At 39.9% G+C, this 22,781-nt stretch overlaps 1 protein-coding gene across 1 annotated transcript; it reads right to left on the reverse strand.

Annotated features, from left to right (window-relative positions):
* Positions 1-18,195: 18,195 nt before the first annotated feature.
* hoxa2b (homeobox A2b) lies at positions 18,196-19,781 on the reverse strand. Its single transcript, XM_034173562.1, has 2 exons — positions 19,335-19,781; positions 18,196-18,935 (listed from the first exon to the last, which is right to left on the reverse strand). Exons 1-2 carry the CDS (start codon positions 19,663-19,665, stop codon positions 18,334-18,336), a joined length of 933 nt encoding a protein of 310 aa, XP_034029453.1. The 5' UTR covers positions 19,666-19,781; the 3' UTR covers positions 18,196-18,333.
* Between the last annotated feature and the right edge of the window lie 3,000 nt (positions 19,782-22,781).

Raw genomic sequence — 22,781 nt, forward strand, 5'->3', positions numbered from 1 at the left:
AAGTTTATGTTGCATTCAGTGGAAACTGGTAACTCAGAATTTGTGACTTCCACCAGAAACGTGCATATGCAGCCAGTCTGCTCTGCATACACCTGTGGCCTCATGTACAAAGACTTTCCTACTAAAACATGGTGTATGCTAAAACCCAGAAACCTGCGTAAGCACAAAAATGTCCCGATTTATCAAAGTGTGCGTACGCGTGAATAAAAGCACATTCCATTTCAGCTCACCTTTTTTTCGTCCTCCCATCACAAAGTGATTCAAATTTTCGTGATTTTTTTTTTTAACTCACTATTACTAACCCTACTCCTACCCCCAACTTTAACCTTAACCATAACCTAACTCTACTTCTTCCCATAACCCTAACCATCATCAATCAATCAATCAATTTTATTTATATAGCGCCAAATCACAACAAACAGTTGCCCCAAGGCGCTTTATATTGTAAGGCAAGGCCATACAATAATTATGTAAAAACCCCAACGGTCAAAACGACCCCCTGTGAGCAAGCACTTGGCGACAGTGGGAAGGAAAAACTCCCTTTTAACAGGAAGAAACCTCCAGCAGAACCAGGCTCAGGAAGGGGCAGTCTTCTGCTGGGACTGGTTGGGGCTGAGGGAGAGAACCAGGAAAAAGACATGCTGTGGAAGAGAGCAGAGATCAATCACTAATGATTAAATGCAGAGTGGTGCATACAGAGCAAAAAGAGAAAGAAACAGTGCATCATGGGAACCCCCCCAGCAGTCTAAGTCTATAGCAGCATAACTAAGGGATGGTTCAGGGTCACCTGATCCAGTCCTAACTATAAGCTTTAGCAAAAAGGAAAGTTTTAAGCCTAATCTTAAAAGTAGAGAGGGTGTCTGTCTCCCTGATCTGAATTGGGAGCTGGTTCCACAGGAGAGGAGCCTGAAAGCTGAAGGCGCTGCCTCCCATTCTACTCTTACAAACCCTAGGAACTACAAGTAAGCCTGCAGTCTGAGAGCGAAGCGCTCTATTGAGGTGATATGGTACTATGAGGTCCCTAAGATAAGATGGGACCTGATTATTCAAAACCTTATAAGTAAGAAGAAGAATTTTAAATTCTATTCTAGAATTAACAGGAAGCCAATGAAGAGAGGCCAATATGGGTGAGATATGCTCTCTCCTTCTAGTCCCCGTCAGTACTCTAGCTGCAGCATTTTGAATTAACTGAAGGCTTTTCAGGGAACTTTTAGGACAACCTGATAATAATGAATTACAATAGTCCAGCCTAGACAAAATAAATGCATGAATTAGTTTTTCAGCATCACTCTGAGACAAGACCTTTCTAATTTTAGAGATATTGCGTAAATGCAAAAAAGCAGTCCTACATATTTGTTTAATATGCGCTTTGAATGACATATCCTGATCAAAAATGACTCCAACATTTCTCACAGTATTACTAGAGGTCAGGGTAATGCCATCCAGAGTAAGGATCTGGTTAGACACCATGTTTCTAAGATTTGTGGGGCCAAGTACAATAAGCAGGAAATTAGAGGTCATCCATGTCTTTATGTCTGTAAGACAATCCTGCAGTTTAGCTAATTGGTGTGTGCCCTCTGGCTTCATGGATAGATAAAGCTGGGTATCATCTGCGTAACAATGAAAATTTAAGCAATACCGTCTAATAATACTGCCTAAGGGAAGCATGTATAAAGTGAATAAAATTGGTCCTAGCACAGAACCTTGTGGAACTCCATAATTAAACTTAGTCTGTGAAGAAGATTCCCCATTTACATGAACAAATTGTAATCTATTAGATAAATATGATTCAAACCACCGCAGCGCAGTGCCTTTAATACCTATGGCATGCTCTAATCTCTGTAATAAAATTTTATGGTCAACAGTTTCAAAAGCAGCACTGAGGTCTAACAGAACAAGCACAGAGATGAGTCCACTGTCTGAGGCCATAAGAAGATCATTTGTAACCTTCACTAATGCTGTTTCTGTACTATGATGAATTCTAAAACCTGACTGAAACTCTTCAAATAGACCATTCCTCTGCAGATGATCAGTTAGCTGTTTTACAACTACCCTTTCAAGACTTTTTGAGAGAAAAGGAAGGTTGGAGATTGGCCTATAATTAGCTAAGATAGCTGGGTCAAGTGATGGCTTTTTAAGTAATGGTTTAATTACTGCCACCTTAAAATCATGCCATCATGGAATGAATTAGAATGAATCTGTATTCCCATGATGAAAATTTTGCACTTTTCGTGACAATATGACAAAGCAATAGATTAATGTATATTTCATGCTGCTGAATCATGACAATCCGTGAGACTGGGTTGTCCATTTGTACATCCCACTGAATGTGGAATTGAGCACACATGAACACACACCAAACTCTGCCCTGGTCACGCCCCTATTTAAATATGCAAATCCATGTAAATAGGCCCTGGAATCTGGGATCCCCCACTCCGTCACATCAGACAACATGAATAAATACTGAACACAGGGAGACAATCGGGCACCTGTTAAGACATGCTGCAGCTCCAGTCTTACCGTAAATAAAAAGATCACACATTGATAAGAATAAAAAACAACATATTTGAATGTGCACATGCCCAAATGTGCCCACACTGGTTTTCGTTTGGAAAACTACACGAATATATCATTTACACAGTAAGCAGCCACCCATTGCGCACCATGCCAGCCTCTAGCCTGATGCACATTTGCACATCACATATGACTTGAACGTTGATGGAATGAAAATGTTTCCTATTAACAAAAACAAAGTCATGATGTGATGGCACCTTTATGTGCGCAATCAATAGCTCCGATTACATTTGGGAAATTGGCTCTTGCTGCAGATTGCACTTTAATGTTGGAATGTGATGTACGTGAATGACATTTGGATGATTGCTTTCCACACATCTGGTATGGCTTGGCTCAAGGTTAACTGGCACACTCCTGGCCAATCAGCCAGCTCCTGCTAGAATGCCTCTGTTGCCAAGAAGCCCAGCGTGGTCAGCATCTGTGTGCACACAGACAACCCCTTGCTCTTTGGTGTATTGCGCTCTGGGCTGGCTGCGCACAACTCCAGTAAGTGGCCTTGGTAATCGAAATCAGCTTAGGACCCAATTATCGTCATTTTCAAGTAAATGCTCACGTTCCCTGAATACACACTCACGTGGGATTGCACCACTTGCAAGGTCCTCTAACAACGCTAATGCAGCCATTGATCATACCATTTTGCACATCACTTTGCACATGCTTTTGTGTCCACCCATATAATTGCAAACACATGGGTGTGTTAATTGTTCATAAGTGTATCTCTGGTGTGCACATCATTCTGATGACTTCATGTTTTCACACTATTAACGGTTCCCAGCATCAGCCAGGATGTTTGTGTGATGCACCGCACATTTCCACGGCTATTTTACTTTTGATACATCTGAACATTGACGTGGAGACGGATGTACGCCACATTTTTGTACATACACAGCCTTTGTACATGAGGCCCCTGATCCAGTCAGATCTCAAAAGCTAAGCAGAGTAGGTCCTGATTAGTGCTTGGCTGGGAGACCACCTTAGAAAATCAGGGGTTGTGTGTGTTTCTTCTCCAGGTAGAACTGGAGGAAGGGCATCTCTCTTAAAATTCATGTCAAATGTAGAAGTGGGTTTGCTGTGGTAACCCTAAAATGGGGGCGGCCAAAAGACAATCAACTAGAAACATACAGTATATAATTAATTCATGATAAAATGTTTGTCTCCCCAATGATTTATGTTGACAAAACAAGGACACCTGTGTGAGTGTTGTCTTACCTGTATCAAGATATCCAGCAAAACCTAATATTTTCAGTGATTTTTTTTCCTAAAAACATCTCTTGTGTCTAAATGAACTGTATTTAAATACAGTAGCAGCATTCCATCTGAATCAGCAACCATAGTCAATTGTCTTCCGGGGGCCAGAGCAGGCGACATTGAAGGAAATTTGAAACTGCTGGCTAAGGCTAAGCATAAATTTGGTAAGATTGTAATTCACGTCGGCAGTAATGACACCCGGTTACGCCAATCGGAGGTCACTAAAATTAACATTAAATCGGTGTGTAACTTTGCAAAAACAATGTCGGACTCTGTAGTTTTCTCTGGGCCCCTCCCCAATCAGACCGGGAGTGACATGTTTAGCCGCATGTTCTCCCTGAATTGCTGGCTGTCTGAGTGGTGTCCAAAAAATGAGGTGGGCTTCATAGATAATTGGCAAAGCTTCTGGGGAAAACCTGGTCTTGTTAGGAGAGACGGCATCCATCCCACTTTGGATGGAGCAGCTCTCATTTCTAGAAATCTGGCCAATTTTCTTAAATCCTCCAAACCGTGACTATCCAGGGTTGGGACCAGGAAGCAGAGTTGTAGTCTTACACACCTCTCTGCAGCTTCTCTCCCCCTGCCATCCCCTCATTACCCCATCCCCGTAGAGATGGTGCCTGCTCCCAGGCCACCAATAACCAGCAAAAATCTATTTAAGCATAAAAATTCAAAAAGAAAAAATAATATAGCACCTTCAACTGCACCACAGACTAAAACAGTTAAATGTGGTCTATTAAACATTAGGTCTCTCTCTTCTAAGTCCCTGTTGGTAAATGATATAATAATTGATCAACATATTGATTTATTCTGCCTTACAGAAACCTGGTTACAGCAGGATGAATATGTTAGTTTAAATGAGTCAACACCCCCGAGTCACACTAACTGTCAGAATGCTCGTAGCACAGGCCGAGGCGGAGGATTAGCAGCAATCTTCCATTCCAGCTTATTAATTAATCAAAAACCCAGACAGAGCTTTAATTCATTTGAAAGCTTGACTCTTAGTCTTGTCCATCCAAATTGGAAGTCCCAAAAACCAGTTTTATTTGTTATTATCTATCGTCCACCTGGTCGTTACTGTGAGTTTCTCTGTGAATTTTCAGACCTTTTGTCTGACTTAGTGCTTAGCTCAGATAAGATAATTATAGTGGGCGATTTTAACATCCACACAGATGCTGAGAATGACAGCCTCAACACTGCATTTAATCTATTATTAGACTCTATTGGCTTTGCTCAAAAAGTAAATGAGTCCACCCACCACTTTAATCATATCTTAGATCTTGTTCTGACTTATGGTATGGAAATAGAAGACTTAACAGTATTCCCTGAAAACTCCCTTCTGTCTGATCATTTCTTAATAACATTTACATTTACTCTGATGGACTACCCAGCAGTGGGGAATAAGTTTCATTACACTAGAAGTCTTTCAGAAAGCGCTGTAACTAGGTTTAAGGATATGATTCCTTCTTTATGTTCTCTAATGCCATATACCAACACAGTGTAGAGTAGCTACCTAAACTCTGTAACGGAGTTAGAGTATCTCGTCAATAGTTTTACATCCTCATTGAAGACAACTTTGGATGCTGTAGCTCCTCTGAAAAAGAGAGCTTTAAATCAGAAGTGCCTGACTCCATGGTATAACTCACAAACTCGTAGCTTAAAGCAGATAACCCGTAAGTTGGAGAGGAAATGGCGTCTCACTAATTTAGAAGATCTTCACTTAGCCTGGAAAAAGAGTCTGTTGCTCTATAAAAAAGCCCTCCGTAAAGCTACGACATCTTTCTACTCATCACTAATTGAAGAAAATAAGAACAACCCCAGGTTTCTTTTCAGCACTGTAGCCAGGCTGACAAAGAGTCAGAGCTCTATTGAGCTGAGTATTCCATTAACTTTAACTAGTAATGACTTCATGACTTTCTTTGCTAACAAAATTTTAACTATTAGAGAAAAAATTACTCATAACCATCCCAAAGACGTATCGTTATCTTTGGCTGCTTTCAGTGATGCTGGTATTTGGTTAGACTCTTTCTCTCCGATTGTTCTGTCTGAGTTATTTTCATTAGTTACTTCATCCAAACCATCAACATGTTTATTAGACCCCATTCCTACCAGGCTGCTCAAGGAAGCCCTACCATTATTTAATGCTTCGATCTTAAATATGATCAATCTATCTTTGTTAGTTGGCTATGTACCACAGGCTTTTAAGGTGGCAGTATTTAAACCATTACTTAAAAAGCCATCACTTGACCCAGCTATCTTAGCTAATTATAGGCCAATCTCCAACCTTCCTTTTCTCTCAAAAATTCTTGAAAGGGTAGTTGTAAAACAGCTAACTGATCATCTGCCGAGGAATGGTCTATTTGAAGAGTTTCAGTCAGGTTTTAGAATTCATCATAGTACAGAAACAGCATTAGTGAAGGTTACAAATGATCTTCTTATGGCCTCAGACAGTGGACTCATCTCTGTGCTTGTTCTGTTAGACCTCAGTGCTGCTTTTGATACTGTTGACCATAAAATTTTATTACAGAGATTAGAGCATGCCATAGGTATTAAAGGCACTGCGCTGCGGTGGTTTGAATCATATTTGTCTAATAGATTACAATTTGTTCATGTAAATGGGGAATCTTCTTCACAGACTAAAGTTAATTATGGAGTTCCACAAGGTTCTGTGCTAGGACCAATTTTATTCACTTTATACATGCTTCCCTTAGGTAGTATTATTAGACAGTATTGCTTAAATTTTCATTGTTACGCAGATGATACCCAGCTTTATCTATCCATGAAGCCAGAGGACACACACCAATTAGCTAAACTGCAGGATTGTCTTACAGACATAAAGACATGGATGACCTCTAATTTCCTGCTTTTAAACTCAGATAAAACTGAAGTTATTGTACTTGGCCCCACAAATCTTAGAAACATGGTGTCTAACCAGATCCTTACTCTGAATGGCATTACCCTGACCTCTAGTAATACTGTGAGAAATCTTGGAGTCATTTTTGATCAGGATATGTCATTCAAAGCGCATATTAAACAAATATGTAGGACTGCCTTTTTGCATTTACGCAATATCTCTAAAATCAGAAAGGTCTTGTCTCAGAGTGATGCTGAAAAACTAATTCATGCATTTATTTCCTCTAGGCTGGACTATTGTAATTCATTATTATCAGGTTGTCCTAAAAGTTCCCTAAAAAGCCTTCAGTTAATTCAAAATGCTGCAGCTATAGTACTGACGGGGACTAGAAGGAGAGAGCATATCTCACCCATATTGGCCTCTCTTCATTGGCTTCCTGTTAATTCTAGAATAGAATTTAAAATTCTTCTTCTTACTTATAAGGTTTTGAATAATCAGGTCCCATCTTATCTTAGGGACCTCGTAGTACCATATCACCCCAATAGAGCGCTTCGCTCTCAGACTGCAGGCTTACTTGTAGTTCCTAGGGTTTGTAAGAGTAGAATGGGAGGCAGAGCCTTCAGCTTTCAGGCTCCTCTCCTGTGGAACCAGCTCCCAATTCAGATCAGGGAGACAGACACCCTCTCTACTTTTAAGATTAGGCTTAAAACTTTCCTTTTTGCTAAAGCTTATAGTTAGGGCTGGATCAGGTGACCCTGAACCATCCCTTAGTTATGCTGCTATAGACGTAGACTGCTGGGGGGTTCCCATGATGCACTGTTTCTTTCTCTTTTTGCTCTGTATGCACCACTCTGCATTTAATCATTAGTGATTGATCTCTGCTCCCCTCCACAGCATGTCTTTTTCCTGGTTCTCTCCCTCAGCCCCAACCAGTCCCAGCAGAAGACTGCCCCTCCCTGAGCCTGGTTCTGCTGGAGGTTTCTTCCTGTTTAAAGGGAGTTTTTCCTTCCCACTGTAGCCAAGTGCTTGCTCACAGGGGGTCGTTTTGACCGTTGGGGTTTTACATAATTATTGTATGGCCTTGCCTTACAATATAAAGCGCCTTGGGGCAACTGTTTGTTGTGATTTGGCGCTATATAAAAAAAAAATTGATTGATTGATTGATCAGAAGCTCAAAGTGCTTTACAATGATGCCTCACATTCACCCATTCAGACCATTACAAGGTCTTCTAACAATGCTAATGCAGCAATTTGTCATTAATTAATGCCATTTTACGCATCAGTTTGCACATGTTTTTATATCCACCCATATAATTGCAAACATGTGAGTGTGTTAATTGTTCATGTGTGTCTCTGGTGTGCACATCACTCTGATGACTTCATGATTTCACACTATTAACGGCCCCCAGTATCATCTCTATGTGTCGGCAGTGGAACAATAGCTGTAGAAACATACATGATGCACTGCACATTTTCACGGTTATTTCACTTTTGATACATCTGAACATGAGCGTGGAGACGGGCGTACGCCATGTTTTGTGTGTACGCACGCTTTGTACATGAGGCCCCTGGTCTATAAAACCACAAAATGGTTCCTGCTCTAGCAGAGAATTATATCAGTTCTAATGCATCACATTCCTGTTTAAGTGTACAATCATGTATTCACTATGTTATTTCTCTCTGTGTATCTGAATGTCCACTAACTTTCTCTATCTTCAAGTCCTTCATGTGACCTGAGGCCCTCTGGTGTTGATGCTTTTCCTTGGATTCTGACAGGTGAAGTTGATGAATGTCTACAACTCCATCGGATGGGAGGTCAGTCCAGTGCCGGTTACTTCCTCAACCAAGGCAGGTATCCATTTACAGCTGGGTGGACACAATGCAGATGAAGTATCTTGTCCAAAGACACAGAGATGTAGCACGACCGGGAATCAATCCCAGAACAACAAACTGGTACCCCAAATCCTTATCACACTAAGCTACTTACACTTGTGCTTAACTGATTGATTTTTATGGAATTTATCAAATGAAAATGCTTAACTTTGACTGGCTAACTGTGGAGCAGACATCTTGAAGACTGAACAAGAAACATTGAGGTCAGTGGTTCTCAGACTGAATGGTGGGTCGATCTGGGGGGGCCAGAGATCCACTGAATAGAAGAGTGAATAACGTTGACAGGGAAAGTGTGAGGAGGGTTTGACATCCACACTGTGGTTTGTTTTATCTGGTCTGTGATCTGTTTATTCTGTGATTTAAATTTGCATTGGGAGGTGTGTACATGCATTCAAATTTACTTGCAAACCAAACAACTAGACCACAGTTTGCCTGAAAATCTGGGACTTTGGCCATTTCCAAGTAGACCGTGGTGTGGTACAGTGAATGCTAACTAGACCTATAGGAATCTCTGCTCTACTTGAGAAACATGAAAAATGTTCATATTGTTCCATATACTATTTTCAGAGATGGATTTTTCAAGAATACGGTGCTACATCAGAAATAACTACAAAAAATGTATTCAGGACTAAACCAGTTGAGAATAGCAATAGTAGCAATAACTTTTAAACAGTCAGGTTCACTAACAATAACATATCTGGGATCATTTCTGTCAAATTACCCATTTCCTTTATATTAGCACCTAGTACAGTGCATTCAGAAAGTATTCACAGCGCTCTACTTTTTCCACATTATATGTTACAGCCTTATTCCAAAATGGATGACATTAATTTTTTTTTCTCAAAATTTGACACACAGTAGCCCATAATGACAATGTGAAAAACAGTTTGTTTTTATTTAGATTTTTGCAAATGTATTAAAAAAAATTAAAAACTAAGAAATCACATATACGAAAGTATTCACAGCCTTTGCCATTAAGCTCAAAATTGAGCTCAGGTGCATCCTGTTTCCCCTGATCATCTTTAAAATGTTTCTACAGCTTCATTGGAGTCCACCTGGGGTAAGTTGACTGGACATGATTTGGAAAGACACATACCTGTGTTAATTTCACCCGGTTCTTATTGTAACACTGTCCCTTACAAAGTACAAAGTCAAACTATTTCTCAGTTTAAATTTATTCAAAGTCACAGTGGAAACACAGGCCTGGAGTTTTTATAAAACACAACATGGGGGTGACAAAATGGACCTTATTTCGCAAAATCCTTCCCTTATTGGTCCCCGTGGACATTCAAGGCAGGTCCAGCCCTCTGCCTATAACCCACGTGTTAATGGGACATATTATGATTTCTATTGTAACGGGACATATTATGATTTCTATTGTAACGGGACATATTATGATTTCTATTGTAACTTGAACCTGTTTTTTCTAAGTGGTAACACCAACTCAGCCCAGTTCAACATGCACCTTTTAACAAATAACAGACTAAAAGTATATCAAAGAATATTATTACTTAATACCAAAGCAAACAGCAAAGAAAACAAAATCACAAAATAATAGATAAACACATAAATATATCTAACACCTGTCTACATATAAGTAGGGTCCCTTTATTGAGAGAGTAACGTCAACTGAGAACATGGCGCCATTTTGGGGCCAATTGTGCTGAATGAATGAATGAACCTTTCATGTTTGCGCCATTTATTTTATAATTTAACCACATACAGCAACACATCCAGGTACAGGTGCTATCAAATAAATAAAAAAATAGTGAAGCTATGAAATTTACATAAATTTACAATTTTTGATGATTTATTTAATTAATTTAAAGCCTGATTCATGCTTTTGCAGCTCTGTAACTCCGTGTCATGCAATGACGTATGACAGCTTTAATGATCTCCATCACTTGATTATGCTTGATTATGGATTAATTTGACCCTCAATGATCTTTTCTTTCTACAATCATCACCTCCAATTCAAATGTAAGCTGTACAATTCCCTCTTTTTCCGACTCCATGTTGTAAAGTTGCAGAATTTTTTGCCATACGTATGTGATCCTGAAATGTAATCAGCATGCACACTGGAAAAACTACTAATATATGACGGGAAAGATTGAAACCAGAAAAGTGTCAAATCACGGCCTTGTGTCCAATTTAACAGTTGCACTTCAGGCTGCGGGTCCGAGTCCAAGCTTTTAATCAGGGAAGTGACTCTGGTCCCACTTTCCTGAAATCAGCGAGTGTCAGAGCGCTGAACTTTAATTTGTACCTCTGTTACTTTGCACGCCCACACAGCTCAGGGTTTTTAATACCTTGTATTGCGATCGGACGGGACATTTTATCCAATGTAAGCGAAAATCCGTTATACAAAATCCGTTATGTACGTGTTTATTACATGGAAAACAACACAAAAACATTGGGACTTTGTTGTCCAGTGACTGCAAATATCCGGTTTATAAGATAACAGTTTAGGTGAGTTTTACTGTACATGAGACTGAACAATAAATTTACCTTGCAAAACAATGACAATGAAGTCGCTTCAATCCCACACAGCTGACTTTATTTTCCTAAATTTTTCTTCTGTTCAGATCAGAAGGAAATCTGTACATCTTGAAGCCCTTGTTGTGTCTATTTGTGCGCACAACATCCCGGCATTTTCAGCAAGTAAATAAAATAAAATAGCTGGATTTACATGCAGATAGATTAACAGCGAACACTATTTTGGACCCAAGATGGCGCTGTGAGTCATGTGACCTTTTTTTTTCGACTCGTCATATCGCTACTATCTGAATAAAGGGACTCTACCTATAAGGTCCCACAGTTGACAGTGCATGTCAGAGCAGAAACCAAGCATGAAGTCAAAAAAGTAGTCTGTAGACCTCTGAGACAGGATTGTCTCGAGGCACAAATCTGTGGAAGGGTACAGAAACAATCCTGCTGTTTTGAAGGTCCCATTAAGCACAGTGGCCTCTTATCCATAAATGAAAGAAGTTCAGATTCACCAGGACTCTTCCTAGAGCTGACTGCCCGTCTAAACTGAGCGATTGGGGAAGAAGGACCTTACTCAGGGAGGTGTCCAAGAACCTGATGGTTACTCTGTCAGAGCTCCAGGATTCCTCTGTGGAGAGAGGAGAACGTTCCAGAAGGACACCCATCTCTGTTGCGATCCACCAATCAGGCCTGTACGGTAGAGTGGCCAGATGGAAACCACTCCTTAGTAAAAGCCACATGCCAGCCCACCTGGAGTTTGCCAAAAGATGCCTGAAGGACTCTCAGACCATGAGAAACAAAATTCTCTTGTCTGATGAGACAAAGATTGAACTCTTTGGCGTGAATGCCAGGCGTCATATTTGGAGGAAACCAGGCACCATCCCTACAGTGAAGCATGGTGGTGGCAGCATCATGCTGTGGGGATGTTTTTCAGCAGCAGGAACTGGGAGACTAGTCAGGATTGAGGGAAAGATGAATGCAGCAATGTACAGAGACATCCTGGATGAAAACCTGCTCCAGAGCACTCTTGACCTCAGACTGGAGCAACGGTGCTCCCCATCCAACCTTGCGAACTGCTGCAAAGAGGAATGAACAAAACTGCCCAAAGATAGGTGCACCAAGCTTGTGGCATCATATTCAAGAAGAATTGAGGCTGTATTTGCTGCTAAATGTGAACCTCAAGTATTGAGCAAAGGATGTGAATACTTGTGTACATGTGATTTCTTAATGGTTTTTTTTTTTTTTTTTAATGAATTTGCAAAAATTTCAAAATAATAAGGCTGTAACATAACAAAATGTGGAAAAAGTGAAGTGGTCTGAAAACTTTCCAGATGCACTGTTTGTGGTTCTGGATGATGGGAGTTTGACTGTCAATGTACACACCAGGGTTCAGTTGCAGGTATGTGCTTCAGGCTACCTGTCTGTGTCGTTGGACAAGACACTTCATCTGCGTCGTCCCAGAGCATCCAGCTGTAAATGGCTGCTGGCCTTGGCTGGGGAAATAACTTGTACTGGACTGGTGTCGAGGGGGAGTCGAACCCTCTCATCTGTTTCACATCACAGCATTTGAGGATAAGCACCAGCCTGTAAAGCCTCAGATTGGTAAATCAAGTCTTGTCCTGTATAACAGTGGCTCCCAACCCTTGTTCCCTTGGAGCCCCCTCTTTGTATCAGAGAAAACCTAAGACGTCAGCCTACACGAATGCTCATACCCAATCATATACACACACACACACGCAGAATACTGATTCCTTCCAATTTGAAGCTTGAATGTTTTCCTCCCTTTCTCTCCCTTTCTCTTTGGTCCATCCAAAGGAAAACACTGATCTTTTTTATTTGTTTTTATTATCCAGTGAGTGAGTTGTTATGGCTTCATGTAACATGGGCATCTAATTTCCACAACTTCAGAGCAGACATTTGTGACCCCCTAAGGGGGACTCAGACCCCAGGTTTAGGAACAAGGGCTGACTTGGCCTCTGATCGTGATTGTTGACTAATCCTAATCAAAATCAAATCACTTTCTGCCAATCATACACCCCATGTACCTGCCCAATTTGAAACTGGTTTAAACATTCTTCATAAATCTTGTACAAATCTGTACAGACACAGAGACCAAGGTGATCACCACACCACTGGCAATGTTGCTGACTATTTGGTGAAAAACACATTATTTATTTTTAACATTAATATGATTATTATTATGATGATGATTGTTTGCATTATTTATTCTTCTTTGGGAAAAGCTTTAATAAAAATTATGAAATCTTAAAAAAAAAAACATAAAAGAGCCATCTGATTGTATCAAGATGAATAAAAGTTTTGATCCCATGACATTAGACAATGAGTGACATACCCACTGTGCTATGACCACCCCAAATTAAGCAATCGATCCCTGTCTCAATCATCCAACGTTCAGCCATCACGTTTTGCTCCATTGGTCATGTGACACAGAGACTAAATCAAAAGAAGAAGAAGAAGTGATACACTGCTGAATGTTGGATGACTGAGACAGGGATCATTTCTATTTTTTGAGGTTGATTTTTTTTTTTTTTTTTTTTTTTTAAGTTGAAATTCAACCTTAGAAATTCAACTTCAAACTCTGATGTTGATGCTTAAAAAAAAAAAAATCAACCTTAAAAATTCAAATTCAAACTCTGATGGCATAGATTTACTTCCGTACAGATATTATGTTATCCCTGAATGATAAAGGAATAATTTGGATGATTTGGTATCAAACATGGTAGCCATGAGCGTTGCACTCTCAACCCGATCCTGCTTCCTGGTGTGACTGTTTTTCCTGATATCAGAAATATTTGAAATAATTTTTGGGAGTTGTCATTTGCCATTTTATTCTTCCACTGAGGAGCAGTGTAGAAAAATGTTGAACCATTGCTCATTGTGCCTTCTACCAGGATCACTGAGAATCTACTTGACAGGTTCCGGCTTCTCAAATAACTCTGTTTTATGATGCTGTAACCTGAGTATCTTTTGGTTTTCAGAAAAAAAACAAGTAAGTCTTTTTCTTTATGCAGATCAATTCATCATAAAAACATGCGAGATCATCCTTCATGAAGAGTCTGAAGCTTTAAACTGACAGTCAAACAAATCTGACAACTTATATTATGTGAATCCTGCCGTTTCATGTTGCATTCTGGAAAAGAAGCCTGTTGTCAAATTGTTTATAAAGCTGTCAGTCATCCACTAATCATCTTTTGGAAACCCGGTATCACCCAGTCCAGGTGAAACGTCTGGGTCTTTGAAGTGTGCAGCCTGCTTTTGGAGAGACAGAAATGTGAAGCTCTGGAGGGCCTGCAGAGCTTCAGCTTTATAGCTGCAGGAGGCGGCGGACAGCGTTTGATGCACAGGCTCTTTCCTCGGAAACACAAACACTTTCTTCACTCCAGTTTCAGCCCATCAACTTTGTGGAAGAAAACTGACATCCCAGACGGTGGTATTTATCGTTTGTTGCAAGCAGACAAGAAGAACTCATTTTTATTATTTTGAAAAACAAGATTCATGGAACAGCTACAGTCACTTCTTGTGTTGTTGCATGCACTCTGGAAGCTAAACAGGTTTGTGGTAATGCCTAAGATGAGGAAAGTGCCCTTACCAATCCAGCCTCAGTAGCCTATCCTGGTCCTCTGGACCCAAAGTTCTGCACATTTTCCATTTGTACCCCAACTAATCAGAACAGATGAACTCAGCCAGATGACTTCAGTGAATCAGCTGTTGATTAACTGAATGCAGCTGACTGAGCTGATCTGCTCTGATTAGTTTGAGGACAAATAGAAAATGTACAGTACTTTGGGTCATGAGGACCACGATTAGGAAACAGTACCTCCACAGAGTGGTAGCTATAGCCAGGTAAGGGTCATTGAAAGATTACACAGGGATCAAAATTTAAAATGCTCAAACAATGTTGAAAAGTATAGCACATTATTTCACTGATCATAAAGATTCCAAAAATGTCTGGTTTGAACTAGCAATGGCCAGTTGTTATAGAGCTATTAGGTAAAAACAGCAAAAATGGTGACAAAGACCAGTTTCAGTTTGTACAGGGTTCAAAAATTAAAGTTGCTGCAATTTTGTTTTGTTTTTTAAAAAGTGATGCAAATTATTGTTTGTACTGGACTTTACAACTAATAGTTTACACTGTTATGGTTAGTTATCACGTTACATTGCAACAAATGTCATGTCATACTGTAGAATCCAATGGATGTTGAAATTTTTGCATGCTGCTTTGAAGACCAATCAATCAGAAGAGTCAAAATAACTCCCTTTTTTGTCAATCATATAAGCGTAAACAAATATTTCCACCACCTTTCAGCAAAATTGGAGCTACTTTAATTTTTGACCCCTGTACAAAGTGATATTAGGCTTTGTCACAATTTTTACCATGGGGCCACCATCAAATATGATCATCGGGCATTGCAAAGACTTTGCTTCCATCCGTCCGCCAATCTGTCTATCTATCTGTGCTCAGAATAAATCCAGTCCTGTTACTGCCAGAGTCTTCAAATTCACAGGGAACATTCTTAGGACAGAGACCTTGGACAGGTCCAAAGATGGCTAACCTTGACCTGTTTTAAGAGGTTTAAATGTCACATTCTGTTTCAATCTGTTCTTTTTTTTTGTTTGTTTTTTGAGTGGCAGAGGTGACAGCCAATCAGAGCAGAGCGGCATTGTGACGTCAGTGGCAGGTCTCTTTAAAAATGCTTCATTTATGTGTTTATATACAATCTATTATGTAAAAGCTAGTGAGAAATAAACACTTCTAAAACTGAAAAAGCTGTTTTTGGAATCTAATAACACTTCTGAAGTGATTTAAAAAAACATTTCATGGATGAAGAAAGTGACATCACGGGCTGGTAGCTAGCTGCAACCTTGTTTGTGTGTATATAGCCTCTTTGTCATATATTGTGTAAAAGCTAGCGAGAAATAAACACTTCTAAAACTCAAAATTCTGTTTTTGTAACCTGAATACACCTCTAGCGTGATTTACAAGACTTTTGCGGACATCAGCGTGAACGCTAACTTCCGCTAACTCAAAGCTAACTTCGACTCTTTGTCAAAAGCTCATAAACATATGTAAATATTATTTATGGTTGATTGATTGATTGATAGAGGGGCTTTATTGAACATGTACAAATTGTAAGTAAGACAATAGGATCTTAATAATTAATGTAAATAATAAATGTGTGTGTGTGTGTGTGTGTGTGTGTGTGTGTGTGTGTGTGTGTGTGTGTGTGTGTGTGTGTGTGTGCGTGCGTGCGTGCGTGCGCGCGCGCTTTGCACTGGGATACCAATTAAACAACTGCAAATTATAAAGAAGACAATGCTCATACGGCTGAGGGTATTTTACCATTACGTTATATTTGCCATTTTTACCCCAAACTCCATAACATACAGTCATAGATAGTCCAAACTAATCCTTGCAATCAAACCTTGCAATCAAATGTGTTATACATTTCAACATGATTGGACCATTGTTGGTTTTTGACTCCTGTATAGTGTTTTATCAACCCCTACTTATGCCTGCTGTTCTGGGATGGTTTATTGTACTTTTTTTTTGTGTAAACCATGTTGTACTGAGACTGGCTTATAAGTATTGTTTAGTCACCTTTGGTGGTAGTTGCATAAAAAAAAGATTGTGGGCTCATGGACTGATGATAGTTTTGCTTCAACACATTTATGTAACCGCACTACTTTTCTTAAGTTTATTTTCTGATGTCACATTGTGGTCAGAATTGTCCAAGCAGCCAATAAATTCTTTATGAGCCACAAAACCTCTGTGGTCATTCAAGCTGTGACCCCATCCTGACCTGTTTGCAATGCCTCCCTGTTTGCAGCAGAGAGGAGGGTCAGCCTGACCTTTGACTTCTGTGTGAGTGTGTATGCAGAGAATGAGATCTGCACAGTGTTTTCTCTCATAAAGGTTTATCTGCTTATCTTTCACACACTCTGATAGGCTCTTTTTATCACCCTGTGCATATTGTATAAAACACAGATTCATTGCATTCACAGATATGATACTAAAAATACGCAACAGAGCTGTTGTTGAGATGTAATGGATAAATCAGAAGATTGTTGCTCAAAAGTCTCTTGGAACAAAGATTTTGGTTGAAAAAAAAATACAATTAAAGATAGGTTGGACTGAGTATTAAATTAATTACCAGAATTAAGAAAATATTTCCATATTTTAGCATTGAAAATCCTCCACAATCCAGCACAATGAGATGATTCATTTGAAAAATTAATTATTATTATTATTTATTTATTTATTTTTTTTTAGGGGATATTTGTGGTGTGTCATCAAAACTTTTTACATACAGTTAAGGAAACTAGACGTTCGCAGGTCGTGTCAGGCTGTGTGAAAAATTCATGGAATGAAGCGTGAAATCCGGAGTAATGTGGTTTTACCTTTTCAGATCAATATAACACACCATTGATAAAGAGGCGTATTCTAAAAGTGGAGATGCGTATTACTGAGGAACATTTGTTTTGCGAATGTCTAAAATACCCAACATAAATTTTACTGATTAATAATAATAATAATAATAATAATAATAATAATAATAATAATAATAATAAATACGTTTTTGAAACAACGGCGCAAAGCACGATCCCTAATTCAGGCTGTTACGTCACGTATCGGGCCATAAATACGGGCCCTCGGTGCTGTGAGTTTTATAAGACAATAAAATTTAATTAGAGAGCAGAGAAAAGTCGTAGCTTTTGGCCCGAGACTCCTAACAGGCAATTCTCACAACAAATTTTAATTTTCTGGCCAGAAACAGTGAAACGGCACAATTCTGTTGATCCACTAAAAACACAAACAGTCCGTTTTCACATAAAAACCAAATTAAAAACTACTGAAATTATGCAACACTTAACCTGAATTTAGTTTACAAGTTAATATCAAGTGGGTATTCGTTAACTTAATTATTTATTTAAAAAGCAAAAGAAAAACAGTCAGTTTTGAAAATCGTATATTTTCTTAATTTGCGTAAACAGCAGTAAAACTTCTTTTTTGTTACAATTTAGACTTTTGTCATTTAAAAACCTCTCCGCATTAGAAAATAACAGCTGATTCCAAAGACTGTAATAAGTTTATTACGAAAATATTCTCCTTAAATCCTAAAAATAAAATCATCTCAATACACAATCCTCAGATTAAAGCAGGCTTCGGTTTTTGTTTTTTGTTTTTGCTTTTTAACTTACCTCATTTGTGAACTTTATGACGCTATACAGTTAAAATAAAACATGTCTGACATATTTCAGAAGCTCAGGTTTTGCAGGTCCATTGCTGTGAGTGTTTCTGAGAAAAAGTCAAAGGTTTGGGATGATAAAGTCACTGGACTTTGTGTTGGTTCTGGAGAGAAAGAAGATGAAGATGAAGAAAGGTGGAAATTGTGCAAAGAGCAGTCGGGACCCGGTGGGAGATCCTCATTGTCCGGGTTGATTGTGGCTCCGCGGAGGGACGCGGCGGTGGGCGTCGGGTTTGGGAGGTGTTTCACATGTTTGTCATTGCTGGTTAAAGCGCTTTGCTTCTCCTCACTGCGCCCGCTGTGATACTGTTGTGAAGTCAGAAAAGTCTCTGCCGCCTGCTCAAAGTCGTCCTCCTCCGCGTATTTGTCCTCGGTGTTCCTGTTTTCCTTACAGTGCGTCTGCCTTTTGTGCTTCATCCTCCTGTTCTGAAACCACACTTTCACCTGCTTCTCTGTTAAATCCAGCAAAGCGGCAATTTCCGCTCTCCTCGGCCTGCACAGATATTTAGTAAAATGAAATTCCTTTTCCAGCTCCAGGAGCTGAGTGTTGGTGTACGCGGTCCTCAGCCTCCGGGACGCGCGAGCTCCATCTTCGGGAATGTCTGGTGAGCCTAAAAAATAAACCAAATATCTTTTTCTTAATTATTATTATTATTATTGACACATAAACTATTAAAAAAAAAAAAAAATGTGGAGCGCATTTGTGATCAGGGGATTGAGGTTTACGGCCCCTGGACAGAATGTGATGGGACTGCGTGGACAGGACGGGACGCAGGGTGAAGATTGACGACCGTGCCAGCTGCTGGCCCGTGTAAAAATAATCTATCACTCGCCATTACTGTCAAACATTAACACACTTACACTGCATCACAAGTCTGACTGATCGAGATTAAGCATTCTTAAATCAAAATCTGGTTTATTAGGACGCGGGGATGCGGCTCCTCACAGGGGGGGTGCTGCTCAGACAAAGCGGAGCCTTAACGCGAAGGTTATTAATCATTTTGACTTGCCTTGGGGGGAGACGTAGAGCGGTGAGGAGTCACTCCTTGGTGCAGCAGGCTGGCTTTTCTTGATGCTTTTCTTCTCCTTCATCCACGGGTACTCTGGAGGCAGCGCGCCGCAGCCTCTCGCACTGCGCTTCCAGCGGCTCAGGCGCGGGTGTCTGGCCGCGCTCAGTCCGGGGCCAGTCCGCTCTAAGGGAGGACGAATCAGTGTCGAGTTCTTGATTGATGATGAACTTTGAAATGCATCACCGACGGGGTTAGTGAGAGACGTCAGGCACTCAGCAAGAGTCGGCTGGCTGTTGATAAAACCACTTTCCCGACCAAATTCGTAATTCATCTCCCACCTCTTGCCTGAAAAAGTCGCTAGCAGAACCTAAAAAATTTATTTTCATAAACTGCTAAACTGGATATAGCTGTGAGGAGATCTCTGTGCCATAAAACTATTGCTTTCATCGGGACATGGATGGAATTAGACCGTGCTGCTCGTCACATGATTGCCTCTGCCCAATGACAATTTAGGGTTTTTATCAACAGAAGCGACTGTCCCCTGTGATTGATCGAAAATCTGTGAGGGATCCCGCCTCATTCCACTGGTCGGGGGCTGCTTTATTTACACATTTTTTGTGGACAGTCGGTTTGTTCACTGCCACTGCTCTCCTGGCGCGCGAAGCCACCGCGCGTAAAATTCATGTGTGCGCAATGCGCGTAAAACACGGTATCTACGTATGCGCGCGTTTTTTTTTCTTAGAAAACGCGCGTTCTGCACGCACACATGCACGTATCCGCATATATTTCGAAAGTGACACGGCGCAAATCATTTCATTCGGTCGCATGCGTGCGTCATCATTACGCACAGACACCCAGTCGTTATCAGCGCCGACGCGTTAATCTTAAAGGATTGCAGAGGGAAAAACTGCACCAGACATCTAAAAAAAATATGTCCACCCCTCCTCCACCACAGAGAGAGAGAGAGAGAGAGAGAGAGAGAGAGAGAGAGAGAGAGAGAGAGAGAGAGAGAGAGACGAGAGAGAGAGAGAGAGAGAGAGTCTTTCATCAAAATTACAGCAGCATCTTAATTTGGCCCAAGAAATGAGTTGTCTTATTTAACAAACATTTTTCATTACTTTTAAGGTTGTCTTTCCTTACATTAGATCACGTATAATTTATTTTACTTCCCTACATGCATCATGTTAAAACTGCCACCACACTCACACACGAACACTAAAACAGTCAGTGCAGACTGAAGCAGAGTACAAGGTGAGGAACTGCTGGCTGTTTATGGCTCAGCCTCCAAACAAAGAGTCCTGGCAGCCCCGTGCGTGATCAATCTTTCTCTCCAAAAGGTTTGACAGCTCCCTGCCCTAAGAACACATTTAAACATCCCCTTAGATCATGTATGGCCAGGGAGAGGAAAACCACCATCTTGGTAGGATGAAGGAGATGCTGTCCTGTAAGGAGCCCGCCTTTACGCACGAAGATTATCGCTGCTCACTCCTTTGAGATTAAAGACCAAAAAAATTATTCTGTGCTCAGAACTGAATATACTGACTTAGAAAAAGGGAGACGACAGAATGGATGTTGTTAGAGGAAAAGAAAGGAAGAGTTTCGGATCATTGTTTGCTGAGGTGAGTGGGTGTTCAGAAGAAATCCCTCCCTCACACCACTGCTGTCTTCATTTGGACACGGGTTTTACTGCACTGACTTTTTTCCCCTTCCCCCAGTATTTTTCTAAATAATTTCGAAATATTTTAAATTGATATGTTATAATTGCATATGAATAACGATTTGATGAATCCTTTGAAGAGATATTCTGACACGTGTTAAAAATACAAATTGTTATATCTATTAAAATAGTTATATTTAAGCTAAATTTGTCCTACGTTCATGATATGAGTCGCTCAATTAAGAATTTAATGTGTGTGTTTCATGTTGGTGACATTTATGTTTTCTCTGTTGTTGTTTTTTTTTTTTTTTTTTTAAATCGCACAACTTCTGTTGTCAGAAAACGTAAATTTACACCGCACCGACGTGATGATGATACATTAAGTCTGCTGATTTTATTTTATAATGGTTAAAAACTTGCGGCTTCTACATGTGAACTGTTTTTGTTTGTTTGTTTGTATGTTTGTTTTAAATGGAACAGCTTTCTGTTTACTTCTCCGCATGCTGCGCGTCTGGAACAAAAGCGGCGCGTTTTCCGTCGGTTCCCAACAAGAGGAGACATCCGGGAGGCAAGAAGGCCAAAGCCTGCGCTTACTGACGTCATGTTGTTAAGATAAATGTTTATTATTCTTTTATGTTCTCTGTTCTGCAAATGTTTATTAAGAATAAAGAAGTAAACTGTTACCCGGTCTGGTTCTTAAAGCATATTTCGACACACGTACTGATGTTATATAAATCACTATTGCGCACACATGCAAGTAATAAACAAATTTAGGACATATTTTCAATGTACTTTGGTAAAAACTATTATATACAGCATAGATTTTTAATGTATGTGGTTTTGGCAACTGATACTTGGAACTCTCCGGTGCGAAAACTGGAGAGCGTTACGAGCGCATATTTATTTATTTGTTTATTTATAGATTTTTTGCTTTTTTTTTACCACTTTCTGCCAGATTGTTGTTGCCAGATAAATACAATTTCAACATTTTCTTGCATTCACAATTGATCATGTAGATATTTACATAGATTAATTGGCACAGTTTGACATGCCTGTTTTTCCCCATAATCTGTGCTTTATCTATCTTGCATCCACCTTTTTAATTGGAGCCATTCCAAAAGTTAATGGTTTCTTCCTTGGCTCAACTACCAACCCTTCAGCAAGTTTCAAGAACATTGGTTTTGTAATTTTTGCGTAATAATGCTAAACGTCAAACGGCACCAAAAACTTTGGCAAAGGTAAATACCATTTATTATGATTATTATTATTATTATTATTATTATTATTAGTGTGTGTGTGTGTGTGTGTGTGTGTGTGTGTGAGAGAGAGAGAGAGAGAGAGAGAGAGAGAGAGAGAGAGAGACGAGAGAGAGAGGAGAGAGAGAGAGAGAGAGAGGAGATGAGAGAGACGAGATGAGGAGAGAGGAGATGAGAGAGGAGAGAGAGATGAGAGAGAGGAGAGTGATACCATTACGACATGTATTAGTGAAAATCTATACTGCATTTCGTGATGGTATCACGAACTAATGGATTAAATCACTTTTCGCGACGCCATCACGAACTTGTCGTCAGATCAGGTTGACTGCACACCAGACGATCTTTCAGCAAGAACAGATTTGACGTTTCTGACTTGAGAATCTCCACCAGAACTCAGTTTTGGCATTTGTGTTGTCATGAGGTTTGATGGATAGGAGTCACAGAAGGCCACCACAAGCATCTTCCTGTTTTCCTGCCTCCCTATGCCTTTTTTTTTCCATGGAAGATCTCCATCCTAAACATGGCAGTCTGGAT

The sequence above is a fragment of the Thalassophryne amazonica genome, chromosome 7, assembly GCF_902500255.1.
Source record: "Thalassophryne amazonica chromosome 7, fThaAma1.1, whole genome shotgun sequence".
NCBI lineage: Eukaryota > Metazoa > Chordata > Actinopteri > Batrachoidiformes > Batrachoididae > Thalassophryne > Thalassophryne amazonica.

What these genes read in the sequence shown, in the direction of transcription:
- hoxa2b (XM_034173562.1), bottom strand. Translation starts at nt 19,665, where the DNA reads ATGAATTACGAATTTGGTCGGGAAAGTGGTTTTATCAACAGCCAGCCG. An exon ending in GCTCTACGTCTCCCCCCAAG is followed by an intron (nt 18,936 to 19,334) that starts GCAAGTCAAAAT and finishes TTTATTTTTTAG; the next exon opens with GCTCACCAGACATTCCCGAA.